The sequence below is a fragment of the Macrosteles quadrilineatus genome, unplaced genomic scaffold (genome assembly GCF_028750875.1).
Source record: "Macrosteles quadrilineatus isolate MER2022 unplaced genomic scaffold, UCM_ALF_1.0 Scaffold_2__2_contigs__length_208266976, whole genome shotgun sequence".
Taxonomy (NCBI): domain Eukaryota; kingdom Metazoa; phylum Arthropoda; class Insecta; order Hemiptera; family Cicadellidae; genus Macrosteles; species Macrosteles quadrilineatus.
Genome location: NW_026542595.1, coordinates 23265793 through 23290788, shown reverse-complemented (window position 1 = coordinate 23290788; position 24996 = coordinate 23265793). Strand labels below are relative to the sequence as shown.

Below are 24996 nucleotides of genomic sequence, written 5' to 3'. Positions count from 1 at the left end.
GGTGTTAATTTTTGTTTATAAGATATTTCAATTGCTAGATTAACCTAGAAGTCCACTTTGTATCCTCGAACATGAAGTGCAGGGCTACCGCCAGAACAGAGCCAAATAACACGTAATTTCACGACCAAAGTTTCACGACCATCGCGGTTTTTTTCACGACCAATCCAGCCTTATGGATTATAGTGTGTTTGGTCGTGACAATAACTTTAATATAATTGTAAATTGAACAGTTTAGTTCAATTGAAACACATAGTTTTATTATAACTAACAGTATAATTGAAGGATTGTTTAGAAAGATTTAGATTATTCCAGACAATTCACGACCGTACCGCTTGTCCCTGACCATCACGTTTATGATTTCTATCATACAAATTTCAAAAATTAAAATATCGTCATATTTCAATGTTTTATACACAAAAGAAGCACACCTCTATACAAACATAACGATTTTTCGGGTCTCAAGTATGTTTTTTTCGGAGTTATACAAACTTAAAAAGATTTTATTGGCTTTTTTCTATTTTTTGAGTTTTTTAAATTTTTTTCTAGAAAGACCAAATATACCAAAAGCTCAGTGACCTTTTTATTGTATAATGGTCATAAAAGTAAATTAGTTTATAGCAAAACATAGTTATAAAAATAATATTAACTATTTTTAATATTCATTTAAACGTCCTTTATGGTCGTGACAGGATTTTGTGTTTTTCTACTAAAGATGCTCTTTAAAAAGAAAACTACCAAAGATATTGCGTTACCATGGACATTTGATGAAACTTCAAATGTTAATGAAATAAAAAAAATAATAAACGTTTTGAAAAAAGGGGAAAAAAATTTGCAAAGTGCTTTTCCTGAAAACGTACGTTTTTAAATTTTCACTCTAATACCAAAGTACCAAAAATTATCTTAGTCTGCAGGCTTTCCACGACTGGGGTATTTATTGACACACTTGTATTTTTAAATGTATTTAAGTTAACCTATTATTTGATCATAATCGGCGCTTTTTATGAAGCGTAAATAGCACGGTCAAGTCCGTTGATGAATTATTAATTTCGCCTACTTAACTAAAATGTTCAAATGTTTATCAACTAGACAAAACTAAAGTAATCACAGTTATTCATTCAGATGTTAAAGAATTAAGTGGTAATTTATCTGAACAATAAAGCAATAATTAAATATAGAAGTGTGCTGTGTGTCGGTGCCAGAAATACACGCAGCGTCGCGCGCCGCCTCGCCTCTAGTGGGGTGCATTCTGTGTATTGTACTGTCAGTTCACCGTGTTGACTCCGTACGGCTGCCGGACCCTAACATCTTGGACACAACTGCACTAGGTAAACACTAGTCTTGTACACTGTACAGTGTACGTACACATTCCATACGTTTGACGGTTATCTATTAATTGCTATTTTGTTTTTTTAGCTGTGTTATTTAGTAGAAAAATAATCTACGTTAACAATTGGAGAATTTAGTTAACATGTAAACAACTATTTTACTGTATATAATATATATATATATTTATCCATTATTTAAAAACATGTTTTGCTTAAAAAAATATTGGTTTATAATACATGAAGTGGTCGGCATATTTACGACGTGTATTACCCACAACATTGATCAGAATTACTTGGTTTATTTGATTTGAGAGGCACAGTTTTTGTTTGAAAGTGATAGTAAACTCTCTTTTAAGCGTTGTTAGAGCCAAAGCTTATAATGCTGAAAATTAGTCAAATAACATGTCAATTTAACTAAACTAAGCTACCATTTTTTATATTTAAGTTTGATTGACCAGTTGTATTCAATTGTCTTATGAATAAAAGATTTCGAGACGCAGCAACACACATCAAAAATCATCTCATAGGCTTATTGTTACCGTAACCGCCTCCTAATGAGATTTTAATATCAATCAAAATTTTTGTTATTGCCATAGAATTTGTAATACGGAAAGTAAATGAAAGAAACGTCTTATAACACTTAAAGCATATATTTATAAATATATATATATATATTCATAATATAAATATTATGAATATTATGTATATATTATATAATATTCATAATATATATATTCATAAATATATGTTTTAAGTGTTATAAGACGTTTCTTTTATTTACTTTCCGTAAATTTAATAACACGTACAATGCTGATCAAGAAGTTATTTAATTTGTAATATGAAAAAGCCGCGTTTTTCCTAATATATTACAGCACTGCAACATAGGCATTACCTCAAACTCCCTTATGAAAAAGTCAATGGGTGGTAATAAAATATGTCATAATTATCAAAAGTCTCAACAATCCCGTGAATTGTATATTGGTTAATACAATACGTTTATTTAAAGAGCCTATGTAAAACGTTTATGAAATCAAAATACACTAATGAGTTTATTTATTTTCGTTTCTATAAATTCGGGTCAAGGTCCGATGGTTCGGTACAGCATCTATTGTATTAGTTTTATCAGTAGGGGGATTATCCCTCAGGTACAGAGGACTATCTTTCCAAGTGAAAGGAAATACAATTACACTACTTAAACACGAAAATATCTAATGGACATATGCATGAACAACCAATAAAAATCAAGAATTATTTCATCCTCAATTCATTAAATAACAACAGTAGAACTGTATTTTAATTGTTTGTTCGCAGTTTTATCTTAATTTTATATTGTCTTTGAGTAACTTGAGTTTACTGGTACAAAGCAATTTGCAAAAGTAGATTTTTGTCTTGGACAGCTTAGGCGATGACGTATCTGAGAGAAACATAAATGGTTGTAATTGAGGCAACAAGCTCTCAAGGTTGATGGCTGGCTTCTCATCCGCCGCGCCGGTCATACACCTACAACAGTGGTTCAAAACAAATTTAATTATTGTTTATAAAATAAACATTTGATTTACAGTCAAGTTACTGTATAACATCTTTGAATTTTATGTAGCTATACATTAATAATCTATCTGCCTTCATGGCTAAATTTTTTCTTGGTGAACAAAACTTAATTAAATGCAAGAATAAAAGGAATATTTGGTAAAATTAGCCCCATACTCTCTAACCAATTTTGTCGAAAACCACAGAGTTTAGAGTAATTGTTTATGAGTAACAAATCAAATCAATTGACAAGAAAATGAATTTACGTTGACACACTGTACACATTAACTAATTCACTTTTAATTTAGACAAAATTAGTATAACTGTTTTTATATATAGACTTATTGTCATTACTATTTCATTTTGTAAATATTGTCACTATTTGTTGTACAGTACCATTGTACAAATGTATAAAGAATATTTGAACTGAATAGAAAAATTGAGTGGTTTACAGACTAAACAAATAAATGACCAGAAGATAAACTGGTTATAGGTTAATAAGCTAAACGACAACATTAATTGCATCTCTCTAGGTATATTCTGTTCATAGATTCCACTTCATAAATCAAATCTTCTTAATCTCATATAAGTGATCATAAAAGTCAAAGGGATAACGTACGAGCAAAAAGAGTCTAACTGAAATTCTTACAAATATAATGTATAAAGATTAAGAAAATTATTAATGAAGCATATATAATTATACCTACTCTGCACGCATGCAAGTTGGGAGTTTACTCAAGGCGTATAAATCTTTACTTTGTGATAAATTATCCTACTAATCCTACTAATATCATTGACTATTTAATAGTCAAAGCTAATATTATAAAGCGAGAAAGTTTGGACTTATTAGGGTGTTTGTGACAAATAAACGCGAAAAATACTGAACCGACAGGGTTGAAATTTGGTATGATGATAGCTCACATTCCCGATTAACATATAGACGTATTCTTATCTCAAAAATCCTTCCGGGCTCCGCCCCAGTGGCTCTAGAGTTTCCCATGTTAACCTTATGAGTATTCATATTTAAAAGGAATAAAAGAATTTTGTCAGCTGTTTCAACTACACAAGTTGGTTCTATGATATTAAGTAGCATTAAAAAGTTATGAGGACGGGTACTCTGCGAGTTATAAATATGTAAACATTTTCAATAAGGAGTTTCTTATCATCCTGAGAACATCCCTGATCCGACTTAACCGATTTTTACGATTTAGGTTTAATTTTTTAATATTATGATTAAATCTTATGATGTAGAGGGACAAATGGCAACTAAAAAGATTTAATGCATCTAGGGCTCCTCTCTAGCGTTAAATGTTAGTTGTAATTTAATGACAGCTTATTCTTCAGTGGAATATTTACCCGCAGACGATACGAAACCGTTTTTGAAAATGGATTATAAATAGCCTACTTAGTCATAAGTAAAGTCTCAATAATATTATGAGTACGGTAGTTAAAAAATTCGAAAAAACAACAAAAACATATATCAGTTAGTTGTGGACCGTTCTGTTACAAAAAACGTCCAACGAATGTAAATTTTTTTGCGAATTTCCCTATAAATCTTGCAGTTTATAACCAAGTAACCAGTTTGCCACGCAAGGACAAAGTCCAACAACACTATGTTATACAAGTGAAATTAATTACTAACTCAAACTCAAACTAAAAAATATCGGCAATTAAATCTATTATTATGAAGCGGATAAAAATATGTTGTGTATTTCATCAAAAATAGTGTAAAGTGACTCTTCTCGACCCGAGCTCAAGTTTCACGGAATTGAGCAAGGGTTGAAAAGACACTTTTTTGCCATTGTGATGAACTGCATTTTTCGTAATATGGTAATATTATTTAACAAACTAGGTAAGAAATCGAAATATTACATTTCTTCACTAGGGCTAGGGCGTAAAGTGACTCTTGTCGACCCGAGCTTAAGTTTTACGTTCGATGCGAAGCCGAGGTCGGAAATGAGCGAGGGTTGAAAAGATACCTTTGCATGTGTGATGAACTATATTTTTTGTCACATTGCATCATTAATTAACTATTTAAAACGAATATACTTTTCGTGTAAAGATAACCTCTCCAAACTATTTCAATCATGCTAATGTAAATACGCAGCTGTTTAGTAAGTTATTCAATAATTTCGTCTATTACCATTGTGTTAATGTACATTATATACAGTACTATCGATATGTTGAACTATTGACAAGAATGAAATAATGAGCTAAAAACCTTACCTAATAAATCAATCGATAAATTATTTTGATCCATGCGATTGCTACGATCAAAATTTACATCAGCTGATTTTTACTCCATAGGGACTATAAAAGGCTCTATAAGGCATAGGGAGTAAAAGGGACTCTTTTAGATTCACAACGGCTGTATTAAAGTCGGATGTTTTTGCTGCAGTATGGCAAAATAAAAATAAAACAAAAAAAACATTTTAAATATTATATTTTGATAAAAAAATTCAAAACTATTCAGGATATTAAGTTAAGTGGGTTCCACTCGGCAGCCTGAAGTCAATTCGAGATGGCGGACTATATGGATTGAAATATAATTAGGGGTTGAACTTGAACATGCCTCTGTTGTACAAGCTCTCAACACTCCAAAACTAATTTGTTTTCAATGATTGCGTACTTTTTGTGCTCCATATCGTAGCTTGCAATGGATGATGGAAAATTAATTTTTAACCATTATTTAGAAGTTAAAGTTAAAGTTAAGCTAAGTTAAATTTAATTATTATTTAGTACATGTGTAGAAGACTAATTTAAGGATTTGCAAAATGATTTTTGTAAATACTTAAAGAAACAATTACGAAGTTTCAGTTCATATAGTGCATAGTTTTTAAACTCAATAAACTCTTTAATAATGCCACGAGGTTCTTTTTTGTAGGACCATGTTTACGCGGTGGCGGTAACCAGCCGCGGCGGGTGGAGCGTGGAACCATTGACTATATAGTCAATGGTGGAACCCTCTTAAATATAAAGCCCTATAACATACTACATCCGTTTCATATCAAGATCAACATAATGAGATTAATAATAGGTATAAATAATGGTATATACAAAAATTACAAGGATCGTATAGAAAATATTTGATTGTCATAGGTTGGTATTGAAAAAACCACCAGAGCTTTGAAATGCAATGTGTTCTAAAGTGACTTGGCTATTTTAGTGAAGGAAAGATTAGGATACGGCTTCATTACCAACAAAATAGCTCTGTTCCCTAAGTGAATCTTATTACTATATTTTCTTTGCAACATGCAAATGGTGTTGTGTAAAGTCAAGTTGGGCACGAAATCGTTGACATTTGACTGTTATAAAGTAGCAAAAATACCTAATATCGATGAACCTGACCCTGGCACGGCGTGGCTCAAACTGCTCGGCATATTAGGTTTATATCTGATGTAGCAACGCTTCACCCGTACTGTACTGTTGCTAGTACTGTTGTACTAGTATTGCCTACTTTATTGTTAAAATTTTAAAAATATATATCTGATTTAAATAAAAGCCATGTATTGCAATTCGTTCAATCAATAATAGCCAACGATGAACGTGTTTTGCAGGTAATATGTTGATACATCATATTACATTATACAGGGTGTTCATTTGAAAACTTTCCATATCTGTTGTGTGCAAAGGTAAGGCTTTTAACACTTGTTTGTTCTCATTTCCCCCTAATTTGGACATGCCAAATCCAATAAAATTATTTTCAATTTCGAAAAATGCCCCAAAAGGGCCCAATTTGGGGGGTAGGGGTGCTTTTTGAGAAATTTTCAAATGTAAACATGGGTTGTGTGATACATCAATTTAAAGGTCTAATCACCCCGACTATTTTGGTGCAATAAAAATGTCATTATCTTTAACCGTATTTACAGGGTGGGTCAAAACGTTTTTCAAAAGGACTTTGAAGTTAAGTGCCGTATTACCCGAACTACTGAACGGAACAGCGCCAAATTTCTTTCCAAGCTTATTCTTAATCTACTCTTTAAGATAACTTGTAATAAGGGCATTTTCCATGTTATCTTCTAATTTTTAAAAAATCTCAAATTTTAAGAATAAAAGAAAGGTGAAAACTCAAAATTCTTAAATAGCAAGGTATAACAAATTTCATACCACGTGAAAGGTCCTTTTTTAACAAACATTTTACGTATTTAAGTTTTCTTTCTATCTCTTACCGTTTAAAAATTGCAGTAGAAAAACTGAATTTTCTATGGTTAAATTATAACTAGTTTTCTAACAAAACACATTGCACTTTGCTCAACGATGTATTATGATTAATTACAAATTGATCAACTACTTTTACTTGTGTCAGTTCATCTTGGACCCTTCATCCTGTTTTTTTCTCATTGGGAACTGAGCCAGTTTCAGAAATTTCTTAACCAAATCATTTACAGCTTTATTACTTAAGGTCTTACCTGGATATTTATTGTTAAACACTTTGCAGTTATCCTGAAACACTTTTGTTCTGCCCAATAAGTAAAAATAAAGTCTATTTTTTTAAGTGTACACCATATTCGATTAGATGCTACAGAAAATAGTACTTTTTGAAATTAGTACTACCGTTGACTAGTCAATGGTACTACAGAAAGCAGCCCACATGTAGGTTGTCCTCATCAGCTATAAGACTTGTTTTTCACAAATTAAAACGTAACGACTTGTTTGTCAATCAGGGTATCAATAATTATGAATTGTTTCCTTCAGTTAATGCACCATTAAATGTGTCTAGAGACGAATTTTGGCTGTTTTATTAGAAAACTAGTTACAATATTACTATGGAAAATTCAGTTTTTCTACTGCAATTTTTAAACGGTAAGAGATAGAAAGAAAACTTAAATACGTAAAATGTTTGTTAAAAAAGGACCTTTCACGTGGTATGAAATTTGTCATACCTTGCTATTTAAGAATTTTGAGTTTTCACCTTTCTTTTATTCTTAAAATTTGAGATTTTTTAAAAATTAGAAGATAACATGGAAAATGCCCTTATTACAAGTTATCTTAAAGAGTAGATCAAGAATAAGCTTGGAAAGAAATTTGGCGCTGTTCCGTTCAGTAGTTCGGGTAATACGGCACTTAACTTCAAAGTCCTTTTGAAAAACGTTTTGACCCACCCTGTAAATACGGTTAAAGATAATGACATTTTTATTGCACCAAAATAGTCGGGGTGATTAGACCTTTAAATTGATGTATCACACAACCCATGTTTACATTTGAAAATTTCTCAAAAAGCACCCCTACCCCCCAAATTGGGCCCTTTTGGGGCATTTTTCGAAATTGAAAATAATTTTATTGGATTTGGCATGTCCAAATTAGGGGGAAATGAGAACAAACAAGTGTTAAAAGCCTTACCTTTGCACACAACAGATATGGAAAGTTTTCAAATGAACACCCTGTATGTTGTTGATTACAACAGAACTATACTCTGTATGAAGGAACCTGGCACTCCTACCTGGGGACTGGCCAAAGGTTTAGTTTAAAGTACATGTAACTAGACGATGTTTAATCCTAAGTTAACAAATATTTGTTCAAACAAATCGCAAATCTTCGCAGTCGTCTGTGCTGTAGCCTGTAGGTAATTTAAGCGATGGCAGCAGCTTGCAAAATCGCGCCAAAAATAACCTCCGCGTCAACTGGAATATTACTCTTTAATTAGCCGGGGTCAATTCATAGACATCCGGGTCACCCTAACTGCACTCTTCGTACTCTGGGAAAGTAATTAATAATGAACGCGTATCGGGATTGGAGATTAATTACGAGGGAATCCTTTGGCGTCAAGCGGATATAGTCCAGGATACTACATAGACGTGGAAGCCGGGGCGAGGGCTGACGTTATCTGTCTAAGATGTGATGTTGGGTGATAACTGCTGTGTAAAGATGCAACACAGCTGAGTTGATGAGTGGTCATAATGCTTACTTTACAATAAAAATGCCGCCGGTTCAATACTGAGAAAGGTCAGTAGTTCCTTGACTGGCCTCATCTCCCCTAGATCATTTTACATTTGAATGAGTGGTACTGGCTAACAAAGCTACACAGACTCTCTTACACCAATCTGCTCTCATGTTGGATTCATATTGAGCAGCTAGGTGGAGTTGCTGCGCTTTATCTAAAGTAATCATAACTTGTATATTACAATCAGTTTAGTAAGCAAGTCAGTATACAGGGTAGCCGAAAAGTATCTTTACACAATATTGAAGTACAAATTACACTGTTATAAACACGACTGATCAGCAAATATTCGTACGTGAGTAGTAAGGCAACAGTAGGGGAGAGAATGAAGCCCCAGTTTCCCGTCCCAACCACCGCCACAGCCCTAGGACGCGGGCGAATAGGGCAACACACAGTAAAGAGTAAGCCCCTCATACACTATCGAACATGCCACCCGACCTGAAAACCTGACCTGACGACGGTCCCATCATCCAACCTGACTTATGTCGGGTGTTTCCCACACACTATCGAGCATGTCACCCAACAAGTCAGGTGAAATATTAGTTCTGAGATGGATTTTGAGACGACTGTTAGCTGTTTGAGGCGGATTTTTAGCGATGATTTTAGGGATTTTTAGAGCATATTTTTTAACGAACTTTAAATCACACTCTGGATACAGTTCCTTGCACTTTTCCATCAGGATATCGTGCCCCTACGCGCATGTTTGTTGCAATAGAGTTTACTTTTGACATCCCACGACGCCTTCTGGTCTCTGTAGAGTTAAATAAATTCTGACCAGACCTGTTTATTTTATTAAATGACATTATGGGAAAATGGGACGGTTATCACGCACAACTCGCTAAATACAAGTTAACTGGAAACTGTGGCTAGTAGCCTACGGTTTCCCCAAACACGGTCCAACATGTCAGGCGGACGGCTCGAGTCGGGTGGTGCTATCGGACCGAGCATCCGACCTGACATATCCGTCGAGCATGTCGGGTCGGAACCCACACACTGTCCAATATGTTCGACAAGACGTTGGATCCCGACATGTCCGTCCAACATGTTGGATAGTGTATCCGGCTTTAAGGACGGCCTTTGCACGAGTCACCTCAGAAATGCTGAAACGAATGAGGTAACAAACTTAAAGTCGAGTCAAGCTTTGCCGAGACAATGGAGGTATGCATGCCGATGTTTTGGACTAAAAATTATGTTTACTTGGTTTAATCCACTGCAAATTTATGATTAAAATAGATTTCTATGGTTTTAATGAACACCAATTGAATTTACCTTTAGTGTAAAGGGACTTTTCGGCCACCCTGTAGGTAGTGAGTGAGTGAGTGACGAAGCTCGTACTTGATAGACAGCAGGTCAGGCAGTGACAGACAGTGCGACGTGTGTGCAGGTCAGGACTTCTCCGCCCAACGTTTATCTAGTCACATGCAACCTGCGAGTCAGTTCTGTTACGTAATATCATAGATGAAGTAATATCAAGTGTCAGGGTATCAGTATGTGTCTCTAAGAATGTACTTGTGGAGTTATATTTCTCAATTATTCTATACGTACTTTTACCCAACGGTTTACATAGTTTAAACAATCCCCATTGTAAACACATACAGCAGTTGATTCTCTGATATGTTTCCAAGTAAAATACAAAAATATACAGTAAATGAACGAAGTCCATAGACTGGCCATAGCCTTACCCAAACTGTGAAAGTACTCAACTTGTCGGTTGCCACACGCTCTCCTTCAAGTCGTACAAGTCAGTCTCTGTAATACTTTCACAGTTTGAACAAACAAATTACAAACTGAAAATAAAAAGTTTGAACGTAAAATGGATAGTTAAATATACTTACTAGGGGATTCACTATACAATCAGAGAGAACATGAACATTAACAACCGTAACACAATGAAACCAGCAGCCGACAACCACCATTGATTGTAATCACTATTTGCTAACTAAAAGCGAACAACCCTGTTTACAACAAATTGAAAACTCATCCAAACATAACCAAAATAACAATCTTAAATCGAGATTTCTGTAGGACTACTTAATATTTGTTAATTTACTGTCTTTCACGTCTGATACAGAATTGTCAAAATTATAAGGATCAGGTTACGGTAAATTATTATCAATAGCATGTAAGGCATTCCTCAAATCAGCGCTAAAATAGAAAGAAATATACAGTAGCTGGTTAGAAAAATCAAAATAATATACCAAAGAGTTGCCTAAATTCTTACACTCCTGTTGATGATGTGGATGGACTTTTGATTGCAGATATTTTTACTGCAAGTAAGTTTAACGTTACTTAGCTGCAAGTGATATGTTAGAAATGTAGACTCTGGCTGGCTCGCTGGCGAAGTGCCCGATGTGTTAGCGCTGGTTTTAGCTTATAAACAGTGCGACTGCGACCCATCACCCGTGCAGCCACACGTCGCTACGCTAAACATAAGTATTTACACAAGGGATTCCGACTACAAACAGCCAGTGTTCAAATAAATCCTGGGATTCCAGGTTCCACTTAAAGGAATGACGAAACAAAAACTACTTGGTTACGTGTACAATACTAAGTGACTCAGATACAGTAGTCACTAATGCAAATGTAATCTCAGTCAATAAAACCCAGCATTTGCTGCACTATTGTCAGCAACCAAACCAAACCCACAGCAACTACAGTTACACCAACAACCACACACACAACCACAATGAACACAATGACCACATCCACTAACCTGGTCAGCCAACAACATGACCCATGGCAATGGTTCAACTCAGCTCTACCTTTGTAATATTATTCAAGTAATCAACACCTCTCAAAACCCCTACCCTTAGATTGAAACAGTTCTAGATTAGCTTGAGAGGGCTCTCCACTCACTGCAAGTACATGATCATTGATCACAAATCCTTAAAATTACAGTATCAATGTTCAAGAGAGAATATCGACCCAACCTACAACCTAAATAGATTTCATATTGAAACTCTTGATTGCATCGTCGTACCTTTGTCTTTTTTAAGGCAACAATCGCAGTTTTTACCTTGATTATAAAGTAGTTACGGCCAAATAATCAATAAAATTGTGTTTTAACGGTGTGTGGCTGGAATACATGTCTGGCTTTTTCGCAAAACAATGAATAGATTGAGTGATTTTGTCTGTGACGTCACATGCAACAGTTTAACTATACCGTACTACATTCATGGCGTAAAGCTTGGAGTAAAATATAATCCACCCCTTGGCAAATATCATATTTAAAAATATATTTGGTTAATAAAGGTCAATGGGTGTGAATTTATATTGTGACAGATTTACAAGTCAGGCTTATATTTCGAGAAGTATCTGTAGTTAACTTTGTCGATTTGCATTCAATTAGACTAATTTAACACTTTATTCACTCATTAATAAAAAGTATCTATACTATATTAACAGTTCTCACAAAACAAAGTAGGTAAAATTTTCATAAGCTAATCTACGTATCCAAGACTATTATATGACACATACATACTATACTATACTATAACGTACTATACTATACTATACTATACTACACTATACTATACTATAATGTACTATACTATACTATACTATACTATATACATCAGGCTTTCCAAGTGCTGATGTGAGCTTTTGTGGGGTCAATCAATATTGATTGGCTATATACTTATTAATCAAAATAAACAATAGAAACACTACCTAAAATTATTTATTATTTTAAATTTATTATCCCCACACAGTTAGTTTAGCTAACTAAAGAAAAGCTAAAAAGAACCATTCACAAAATTAGTTTACACAAGCAATTCAAATAGACGATGGGACCCTTCTGAAAATTGCGCGGGGTTTAAGATTGTTTTAAAATCAAAACGAATAATGCATTAAACTTTTACTTTTCATAGGTTATTAAGTGAATTGCAGAACGAGTGATTGTAGTGGGCCTGACGGCTCTACACTCAACAGTACAAGCGTAGACGCCTACTCCATACCAGGGCCGGGGATAGTAGCTAGTACTGTACCAGCTACTATCCCTGGCCCTGGACGTACTGGCCAAGCGCCTGTGACTTGTGAATACTGACTGCTACACAAATATGTGACTGTGAAGTTTAACTCTTATTGTAGGCTCTTTAATAACGCCTTTAGGGAATCGCGTTACAGTATTGAGATTGAGGCTCACTAAAATATTTCAATTTTAAAATGTTTTGTACAAAAGCCTAATCATTGTGATAAACAAACTGTAAATTCATTCTCTTTATTCAATTTGCTATGGTTTGGAGACAGAGCCTTTACTCCAATAATTGCTCAATCCCATTGGATCTTATAGATCCACCTCGAATATAACGTACAACCATAGGTGAACTACAATCATCATGTTAGTTCATCTATGGTACAACACACATTAGTCAAGTAGTATGTTTTCGTGATCTCTACATCTATAGAACCAGAACACCTTTTAAACTAAATGTTATGGTACAGCTTTATGGACTATTATGACAACATTAATTCAATTATGATTGTTCAACAACGTAGTATTTTTCTAAGTTCACGTTGAAATAATATATGACATTGAATGAATCACAGTACTTCTAATTCAGTTTTATATTCATATAAAAAAAGTGAATATAAACCTTCTACATTGTTTGAAAATCATATGATTGAATCATTAATATTAATTTGTTATATTTCTTGTAAGTAAATCTAACTAGAGTTGACATGTTTTGTTGTAAATAAATTAAGATCTAATTCAAAATCCTTCTATTCTTTTAAAGTTTACAAACCCTCCTTTACATGGGCGTCCGTCTAGTTCCATGGGGGGGGGGACTTGAGGGTACGGCATAATCCCCTGTAAAAAGAGGGACTCACATGTCCTCCCACGAAAAATGTTTAAACTGGTAGATTTACCAATTTTCTGTAACTAAATTTGCTTTGTTTACTGTAAATATATGGGGTTTTACACAGTTTTTCAATTTTAAAAATTTTGTTAATGTAGGGGGGGGGGGGGGTTACCCATATGGATAGACTCCCATGTTCCTTTTTACTGTAAATCAACATGTATTTTAAAATACTAATAACATACACTTGAATAAAACTATAAACTTCGATAAATTAAAAACATCGTTCGATGGACTGTAGGGTAACGGAACAGTAGCAAAGTTTGCAAGTGATCCTGAAATCCAGGTGTTTATAGATATTTATTGATTTCCTTAACTCAATCTTGGATCAGTCATTGTTTGACAAGTATAAACCAAATATAAATCCCCTCTCCACTCCAGCCCGTGGGAAGTGGGAGAAAGAGCAGTCAAGGAAGGCAACCATTGATCGGGGAGTGGTTGAGGTTGTAGATGGCGATCAAGCACGGCATGGGGCAACCAACTATGGGCTGCTCTCTGTTTGGACGGTCCCTTTCATACTTCCGTGTCGACATGTGAGGGTTATGTGCTGGATATAGTATTCAATATAGGAAACACGTTTTGATGAGAGCTGACTTAATAAACATTTTGATTGAAATCAATGTGATTTAATGTTCAAGCAAATGACTCAATGTTCAAGCAAATGACTCAATGTTCAAGCAAATTTAAAATAGAGAACTGACACTATAAGGTGATTATGTTTTTGGAAGGATATGAAAATCGTAGTTATTTAATTTTAATAAGTGCTGCAGCTATTCAGATTAGTTAAATATATTTATGATTATTTTAACGTCAGGGGAACACCTTTAGCGACGAGCCCCTGGGCTGCCCTCCCACTCTATAGATGCCACCAAAGAGTCGTTACTAATTATTTTATGACTGCCGGTACATCTTCAGTTTCCACATAAAAGTTCACACACAGTTTATTAATACTCTCATAAACAACAATTCCATACTATTTTAAAGATTCCTCAGGGGAAAAAATTGTGGAAACTCGCGAAAAAATAATCTACATATCCAACAGGATATGAACCGGACTACCCAAAATAAAATAACAATCTTGAAATTTACTTTGTTAACGTTTACCTATTCATCAACAATTGTCAGGAAGCTGTCGAAAATGTGAGTTTGTCCTTTAGAGATGCGAACAATAGAAAATATTCAACTTTCAAAGGACAGTTAGTTGGTTATTTTTCTATTCTGTGGTCATAGACCGTTGAAAAAACTGGTAAATAACTGTTTACGTAGAACATTGAGAACCAACTTTATATCTCAAAGAGAATAGCATTATTTTCGTTGGCGTTTGTTTTACACGAAATAAATATAAATAAATGTATTAGATTAAAAAGTATATTTTTATTCTTTATAAAAAATGTGGTGTTTCATCTTAAGCTGTATATCAATTAGTTCATTTGCTCAATGTAACGTTGTTACTGCGAGCTCGACAAGCGTCGATTTACTCAGCTGAGGTCGTATGAAGTGAGGAGTTGCAATGAGGATGTAGTTGGCGTCCTAATCATCGAGTTGTTATGTTTTTTATTCCATTTCTGTGGATGGCCAAAATCACCTCAAGTCTTATTTCGCAACAGATTTATGCAACGGTAGACACTCATCATTGGTCACAGGGAACCATGCATCATTGACCTTTCGTAGTTTGTGGTGACACTACTAAAAACAAATGTCAAAGATGCACCTTTGGCAACAGTGGACATTTATTTGGATTTACATCCTGTTTCATCATACGAAATTCGGCGTACGAATGCTTTTGAAGCAACACTCACTTTTGTAACAACAAAAAAACTGCGAATGAACAGGCCAATTGAATATAATGTTACTTAATTGTTCTTTGACTTAAATCAGAAGTAAGTCTTTTCACAACAAAATATAGGCCTAGAGAAAAGGATAACAAATGAAAATATAAAACCCCTAACTATACGACTATTACAAAACTACGTATGTTACTTCAAGTAATTTGAATCACTGTTAAATGTGGAAAAATAGACGTTTTGACGCATTATAAAAAACCAAACTCTATTTTATAAAAGCATAGGAAATATCCTCAAACTTCCAACATTGTTAGTCAAAACTCAAAATCCAATACACCGACGATTGTATAACGTTCAACATTGTTAACATTCCTTCTAGTCATCCACATCCTGTTACATTAAGAACCTCGCAGCGTCTCGTCGTGTCATGCGGAAGAGCTTGGCCGCTAGTTTATACCATTCCTGGACACAAGTAAAAGTTCTGAGGGTGGGTGCGACTAGGTCTTGCGTAATAACTGCTGCAGTAGAACCACTACCCGGTCGGCGGTTGTGGTGGCTACTAAAATTCAACAGTAGCTGTTTTCAGTAAATGTTTTTGGTAGCTTGATTTAGTTTCTAATCAAACAGGAAACGGCCTACTAAAGAGTTGTTCAATTATACCTAAAGCATACTCTTATTATATTTGGTATCACATCTGAGGTCTAATCAGGTTAAATTATGAGGAACAAAACTTGTCTAAAATCATTATATGTACTTGCTTACTATTTACAGAAATACAATAAAAATGTATTTAAAGGGTTGTTTTAATAATCTTATATAACCTACAAATTTACAAAAAAAGTTTATTTTTATTTAAAAAACTACAAAAGTAATTGAATAAAAAAACATGAGTTTTTTTATTCCATAGAGCTTATTGAGACATTTCCATTCAATTCCACTTTGACAAAAAAGAAAACTATCTAGGCTACTTGTAAATACATCAAACTGTTTCATTTAATGGAGGTGTTTCATAATCAGTAGGCCTACTCACAAGGCATCGGTTGGTTTGATTTCCCGAACGCGAGGGACAAGACATTTTGTTCCTTTGTTTATGTTTGATTAACATTGGTTTTCTACCGATTGTAGGACTATAATTTAAATTCTTAGACAGGATTCACATGATACAGGATATAGGATTCTTATACAGGACTATAAGATAAATGGATTTATAAATCGACATACATAGTACATAAATCTTAAAACGAGAAACGGACCACCGGTTCCTGATCGTTGGGCTTTTAATAAATGACCCTGACTAAATGAAACAGCTGATCCTAGTCAGTAACAATCGTAACAATGCTACACACCCAGATCATCCAACTTAATTCTACACTCATATTGGGTTAACATACGCACACAGGTGGCGTCCCCATCTTAATTGATAACTGAACAGTTTCTAACTTTTTTTATTTTTACTTTTAGTACAGGTCAACTAATTTGAGTCATACAAGTATATTATGCTAAATATTATCCTTAAAATGACAAGCCAACAGTGTTAGGGCTAAAACTTAAACCGACATTTTCATTATTTTAAAACTTTTTTAAATCTGACAACAATAGTTATGGATTATTTTAAATATCAGAGACGTACCATAACATTCTGATTTGGGTCAAAGTAAGTCGGATTTATGGTTTTGGCAGGCGTTATAATCAAGTTGATATTTATTTTCCTACCACTGCATGGAAATTATCACATTACCGTACCTCTTGTAAACAGTACGCAAAATAGCTCATTACCAATCTAGAGAGGGAATGGGCCTGCTTGCTAAACCAGCTGATTTCACAGTTGTCGTTTTTACCCCAAACAATCCGCGGAACCAGTACGTTTATTAGTTAGTTAACAACCGGTAAGCAAATAACCTTTAAAAAACATAAAATAAATTACATTTTATCTAAATTTAAAAGGTTATTCTGTTTGTTATTTGTGGGGTTAATTGAGTTAACTATTTGGGTATAAAAATATTTTGTGTATTACGAGCACTTAGTCATTGCCGTTCTCGAAATGTACGAATCTTCAGTTCTCGCGCGTAAACTACGTACTTTACGCCATCCGAGCATGGAAAATGCACAACATCTGCACGAAACTATCATATTAAATAATTTACGTACTTGGTGTAAGTTTCATATTCCAATGTTTGATTACGATATAATCGAACCGTCCGGTAACTTATTCCTCGTCCCTGGTAGCCATTGTAGCGAGTATCTGCAGCCAGTAATGACAATCGTACGTAACTGAAGTATGTAACAACTGTAGCCAGTAGTAATAGTACTCGGTTCCGCATTGTTACTCATTACCACATCACGGGCCACTTAATATGACTAAGGCTAAGCAACTGGAATGGTGTCAAATGAATAACTGTGTCTCTCCTCCTAATCAGAACTGATGTAAAAATGAAACTCAAGTAACAATCCGTGATGGCGCGAAATAGTAAAACCACTTCAAACGTTTTACAAAATGTAGACCTGTAGGTACGGTAACATAAATTTTAATGACAAATAAATAAAGAATTCTCGAAGAATCCCCAAATGAAACATGCATACTTTCAACGGCCACTTCATATTTATGTTTCAAAACTAAATAAATACTATTGCATGTCCGTGAGGAGATTTATTTAAGTGCACCTGTTCACTTGTTTTAAAGCATCTCTTACAGAAGTTAAGTAATGACGGTGTAAAGAATACGTTGGTAACATAACAGTTCGATATTGCAATACAATCAAGAGCTCTTGGTTGACGAAGTTTCACCTTACAAACTGAACCGATGAACCTGTGCCTGATTTAAGTCGAGCCGGATCGTAGTTGTCAATTTGAGACTGGTTAGGTCAAGTTAATAGAATTGTTACACTTACTTGAATGCTTTATAATGTTGGAGCGTAATTCGTGAATATATTTCATTGATCGCGTACCGAGGTAGTCTGATACCTGCTCTACATTTTATAGGCTGAACAATAGCAGATAAGATTAGGGATGGATTAGGCTAGGTTGACGATACGACTGTGTTTCTGTTTGGACAGAAGAAAGAGTTTCGAAGCCAAGTCGTTGGCTCGCAAACTAATTTTGTTCCCTAAATAGTGTAGACGAGTCAACTTGAATTGGCTCTTACAATCGTACATTCAACTGTTTGGGGTGTAATTGAACTCTAAGTGACTACAGGGGTCTTCAATATCCATTGCCATTGGCATAGTTATAGGTGATATGCAGTAGCCAAGAAGGTATAGTAAGTGTAAGTAGTTATAGGCTTGGCCGCACAACACATGGTATACATGTGCCCTACTTTCTACCCCTAGCTTAGAGAGTTCCTGGATCACCTGAGCAATTCAATGCAGAACAACAACTGTTCGCGCCTTTTACAGCACCGCCGCATCGCCGCACCGCTCGACAAGGAAGCTTGCTGGTACAGAAGAGTAGTACACGTCCATTCACACTGACACCGCCTTCATTCACAACTCCGCTGCTTCCAAGAACAAGCCAGGAAGTTCAGTTTCAGTTGCGACCAGAATTTCAATAGAGAATTGTCTTGGTAGGCCTACACTTTAACTGTCCTGGTGAATTATTCAATTACAATTTCTCTTTTGAAACCATTGTACATGTTGGCTTGGCCAATTAATTGTAGATTGTATTTAAAAGTATACGTCAGCCATTTTGATTGGCAAAATATTCTCTTTTTACCTAACTGCCAAGATCAGTAATTTTAGCATCGCACGCTCCAGCTATTAGTCTTGAGAACTTTGATGGTAGGTTGAAACAATACGGACGGAGTCATCGACACGTCGCGCGTCGGTGCAAACAGCGATATTGAGCATTGCAACTGTGACTACGTAAGAAATCGATTGTTGGTTGTGGTGTGTGCGGTCTAGGGAGAGACGACCGCAGTCTCACTGAAAAACATTGAGGTTCCAACTGATTTGCAAAGAAAGAGTCATAATTTTTACGTGGTTTCGTTCACGGTTCATGGACTTTAATTCATATCCGAAGCAGTTTTCTTCGTATAAAAATAACATACAAAAATCAACTAAAAGAAATCAATTAAAGAAAAGAGAAGTCAAGAAAATCTACAACCGCGAAAATCTAAAAATCACCGGTACAGTCTAGTCTTATTTGAGAAATTACCTAAAAAACTCTTATAAGTGTAAAACTTGGTACGTATATTGAATTTTACTTCCGGAATAACTTACTAAAAGTCCTAAATAAACTTATGCTATGGCAGCCATCCTGGAAAATGGCCCCCAAAAACATTTTTCCCTATTACTAAAAAACTATTCACTCTATAAAAAACATTAAATGTAAAAAATGTTCACCAAAGAAAGAGCTACAACTTTTTTTAAAAGAATATTTCGATATAATGAACCGTTTAGCCATAAAATGCTAATTTAGAAAATAAATTAGAAAACTCATAAGATAAAGTTTTGAATAATTTATTTTAAAAAATATTTTAATATTTTAATTAAAAAATTGGAATGTTCTGAACAGTTTCATACTAGTAACATTTACTTCTCCTTTCCGTTGATAACATATCGGGTCCTAGAGTATGGTACCGTATTGCAAATACATAACCAACTCGTTCCCCCCAGAGTTGCCGTTGATAACATCTCTTGTCCTAGAATATGGTACCGTATTGCAAATACATCACCAACTCGTTCCCCCCCCCCCCAGAGTTGCCGTTGATAACATCTCTTGCCATAGAGTATGGTACCGTATTGTAAATACATCACCAACTCGTTCCCCCCCCCCCCCCGAGTTGCCGTTGATAACATCTCTTGCCCTAGAGTATGGTACCGCATTGCAAATACATCACCAACTCGTCCCCCCCCTGAGTTGCCGTTGATAACATCTCTTGTCCTAGAATATGGTACAGTATTGCAAATACATCACCAACTCGTTCCCCCCCCCAGAGTTGCCGTTGATAACATCTCTTGCCCTAGAGTATGGTACCGTATTGCAAATACATCACCAACTCGTTCCCCCCCAGAGTTGCCGTTGATAACATCTCTTGTTCTAGACTATGGTACCATATTGCAAATACATCACCAACTCGTCCCCCCCAGAGTTGCCGTTGATAACATCTCTTGCCCTAGAATATGGTACCGTATTGCAAATACATCACCAACTAGTTCCCCCCCCCCAGAGTTGCCGTTGATAACATCTCTTGCCCTAGAGTATGGTACCGCATTGCAAATACATCACCAACTCGTTCCCCCCCAGAGTTGCCGTTGATAACATCTCTTGTTCTAGACTATGGTACCGTATTGCAAATACATCACCAACTCGACCCCCCCAGAGTTGCCGTTGATAACATCTCTTGCCCTAGAATATGGTACCGTATTGCAAATACATCACCAACTCGTTCCCCCCAGAGTTGCCGTTGATAACATCTCTTGTCCTAGAGTATGGTACCGTATTGCAAATACATCACCAACTCGTTCCCCCCCCAGAGTTGCCGTTTATAACATCTCTTGGCCTAGAGTATGGTACCGTATTGCAAATACATCACCAACTCGTTCCCCCCAAAGTTGCCGTTGATAACATCTTTTGTCCTAGAGTATGGTACCGTATTGCAAATACATCACAATATCATTCCCCCTAGAGTTGCCGTTGATAACATCTCTTGTCCTAGAGTATGGTACCGTATTGCAAATACATCACCAACTCGTTCCCCCTAGATTTGCCGTTGATAACATCTCTTGTCCTAGAGTATGGTACCGTATTGCAAATACATCACCAACTCGTTCCCCCTAGATTTGCCGTTGATAACATCTCTTGTCCTAGAGTATGGTACCGTATTGCAAATACATCACCAACTCATTCCCCCTAGAGTTGCTGTTGATAGCATCTCTTGCCCTAGAGTATGATACCGTATTGCAAATACATCACCAACTCGTTTCCCCCTAGAGTTGCTGTTGACCTAGTCCTGGAGACCTCACTACGTCTCTATCTGCTTCGACAGCACCATAGTTCACCGTCTATCAGACAAGCCACCTTGTTCCCTACACATTAGTCACGCTCTTTCCCTCTTGTTTTACGATAGTCTTGTGCACAACTAACTGTCCTCCTCACGCCAACTCCACAAACTGATGATTAAACTCTGCATCATCATTATCTCACTCTACTCGCCCTGAGTTGCGGAAGAAAGATGTTTATAATCATACGACAGTCTCGTCTTCAATTGTTTTATTCACGCCTACAAACCGAGTAATTACCCCTGTGTTATTATCGTCCTCTCACGCTCTTCGGGTTGTTGGAGAAACTGCAATCTCAAGACATATTCATATATGGATCTTGTGATGCTCAATAACGAATTTATGATTTCTATTACATTCTTATACTGTTATTCCTGTAGGGCGTATAACTTTGGATGAAAATCTACGTTTCAACAATCTTTAAAGAGCAAATGTTCTTCTCGAGAAAATTCAACAGTGTTTGTAAAGTACTTATCCTACTAACCATATTTCTTATTGCTACAGTAATTACTGTCAAATATATTAGTTATCAATTAGTATATAGTATATAGTAATATAGTAGTGCATCAAAGCCTAATGCATTAGCAAATTCAGTACAGCATATATGAGTGTTCCATCGACTCTTGATCTCTGTTCATGAATGATACAGCGAAGGCGAGGATGATCTATTGTTAAAAGTGCGGAACTTACGATCTGGAGTTTCAAATCGAACCTCGCCAGTCACCCATATAACAATATGATATGTGATATTAATGAATGTTATCGCTCTTGTCCTAATAATTTATACAACTAAACCGCAGGGCTCGTATTTGACATGCAGCTTGAGCCATCTCTCTAAAACTAAGTGTATTGCGATATACCCCCAGCATTTGTATCATATGATGAACTGTGCTTGTAGGAATGTCCCGACCAGCAGACCGGCAGCCGAGCACGGCGAGTAGACTGAGGGGCAAGGAGGTGGCGGCCCTGCAGCGCGCCCTGGAGAGTGAGAGAGCTGCCACGAGGGCGGCGCAGGAGCGATGCCGGGAACTGCAGCAGACGCTCGACAGTGAACGGAGCGCTGGACGAGCGTGGCGTCGCGAGGTGGCGACCCAGGTCAGGGCGGCCAGGCAGCAAGAGGCTGACAAATATGCAGCCCTCCTAGACAACTTCAAAACAAGGTGACTTACAAGAGAATCTGAAGCTTAGCTCAGTATTTTTACCAATATGTTCCACCTAGTTTGTGGGAATATTACTGGAAAATAGTTTTTGGAGTTCCTTATTTTTTTTTACTAGACCTTTCCAAATTTGGCTAACATACCTTGAATACTCAACTGTTAACGTGATCATTTATTTGAGATTTAGAATAGTACTGCGATACGACTTTAAGTGTGACATATTTTTAGAATGGAGTTGGCCCAGACCGAGGCAATGGCAGCAGAAAAGGAGTCTATCAAACGATCCCTTACCGCAGAGTTCCAGCGGGAGTTTCACGCGCGTCAGGAGGAGTTGCGACGCGAGGCCAAGCAGCAAGTGGAGCTTCTGCAGGAACAACTCCGGGAGTCTCGGCGGGTGGAGTCGCCCCCTCGCAGCGAGGTGGAGGCGCTGGTACACTCCCTGCACGCGGAGTTCCACCGCAACCTCAACCAGAAACAGGACGAGTGGAAGAGGGAGCACCAGGCTCAGGTAACAACAAAAAACCCCTAAAATTGCTTACTAGAAATAATTAAATCATATAAAAAATACTATTAGAGAACCACATGAAACGAGGTATTATTGGTATTATTGCTAAAATCAACATAAAACCATAGCCATAGCATCAAAAAACCAAAATACCTACTCTTTCCTACGATTGTTACAAAACCTTTTTAACTTTCCCTATCAGATTTTGAGGGACTTTATCTGAATATTTTATGCAATTTTTAAAGGAGACTCGACGGACTAGGAAAACACTTTAATGGCCCCACGTTGACTGGTGTAACATTTTTCCAAATTAGGAATGTAAACTACTTAATCGTTAGATTCCTTGGATGTCTTGGTAAAATAACAGAAATGTTGTCGGAACATTTCATTGACTAACAAAGAACATTTGTTTGCTACTGATTGTAATGGCATTGTGTTCTGTAACTGCAGGTGGAGTCTCTGACCACGCAGCTAAGGGAAATGCAGCGCCTCTACACCGACACCTGCAACAAACTAACGACTACAACGAACGAAGCCGAAAACATACCCAAACTACGTCAGGAAATACAAACCCTGAAACATTACAATAAAGACTTGGAAGAAAAGATACAGGTAACATTGCCTCCGACAGTACAGCTGATTAATAAATAAATATCTTTTCCTACAGTTACCTAACAATGTACATGTTCTCTCACTGATTTGAGAAAGCAAAGTGGCCAATTCGCTCATCAGTGAGACAATGTTAACATTGCCTCACTCTAATTACTTTGTCTCACTCCAGATTTGCAACGTGAAGGAAGGCACGAAATAGTGAGCGCGTAACATGCAGGCAACGTCGTATGCGCGCGAAGTACGTTGGCAGCACTGGCTGTAAATCAGCTGGTCAGCTGTTGTACTGTTGTATTTGTCACTTCACATTAAATGTTATATATTAAACGTTCACTTCTGTGTAAAAATAGGTTATGTTTCTTCACCAATTTATTTGTTTTATGGTAACTGTAGGAAAAGTATAATGTGCAACTCGAGTTCAAAGTACAATTGCCTCACTCGAGAAACCATTCCTCACTCGCCTACGGCTCGTGAGTAAGGATTTCTCTCGAGTGAGTCAATTGCTCACTTTTCTCACTAGTTGCACAAATAACTATTACGCCACACTTCACTCACAGAAAACAGCTGTTTGCCTCCAGCTTAATCAAAGGGATTTTATTACGTACTGCACTGTAATGAGTTTTTACTGGATACCAACCAGCTGATTATATTTGCCAATGAGTGGTTAGGAAAAAACATAACCTCTCTGACAGGTAAAGAGTTGTGATTGTTAGGCATTTAGACATTGTGGGAATATAAGAATTTGTACAGATTGTTTGTCGTTAAGTTAGCTTAGAGTAGCTACTGGCATAGAATAAAAAAAAAAACTAAGAGAGTTCGTTTTATCTATCTTGCGGGTAAAACACCATGTTGTTTCGTCTCTTAGCGTGAAATTCAAAATTATTTAAACCCGATCAAATAGAGCTGACGAATTCTAAACATATTGTGATTCGTCTTTTGAATAGATTACATATTTTCTCTTTCAACAAAATGTGTTAATACAAAACTTATATCAATACATATATGTAGATACAATGTAGATACAATGTTGTAGATACAATACATTACATAATGATAAATAACAACTAAACTCCCCTTTTAGCAAATTTGTCTTTAGGGAAATTGTTATTACCGTAGGTCCGATTTACTTTTTAATTTTGATGTCCCCAGAGGCCAAAAACCATATTCGTTCAAAAAGTTAAATATGTGTCAGTGAACACGAAAACCTTTTTAATATTTTTTTCAATTTTGATTAAATTTACTTTGAGTTCGCGAATCAGCATGATCGGACCATGAGAACGGGGTTTTCTGGGGCAA

At 36.0% G+C, this 24996-nt stretch overlaps 2 protein-coding genes across 8 annotated transcripts in view; both read left to right on the top strand.

The window, feature by feature from the left end:
* LOC128985378 (desmoplakin-B-like) overlaps positions 1-24996 on the top strand; it is a 412041-nt gene that overhangs the window by 289604 nt on the left and 97441 nt on the right. The window lies entirely within an intron of this gene.
* LOC128985379 (trichohyalin-like) overlaps positions 1216-24996 on the top strand; it is a 115619-nt gene continuing 91838 nt past the window's right edge. For all 3 annotated transcript variants that reach the window (XM_054404825.1, XM_054404824.1, XM_054404823.1), the window contains exons 1-4: positions 1216-1325; positions 22328-22589; positions 22815-23094; positions 23542-23703. In XM_054404825.1, coding sequence (XP_054260800.1) covers positions 22330-22589; positions 22815-23094; positions 23542-23703 — 702 coding nt within the window. In that variant the 5' untranslated portion in view covers positions 1216-1325; positions 22328-22329. The remainder of the gene's footprint in view (positions 1326-22327; positions 22590-22814; positions 23095-23541; positions 23704-24996) is intronic.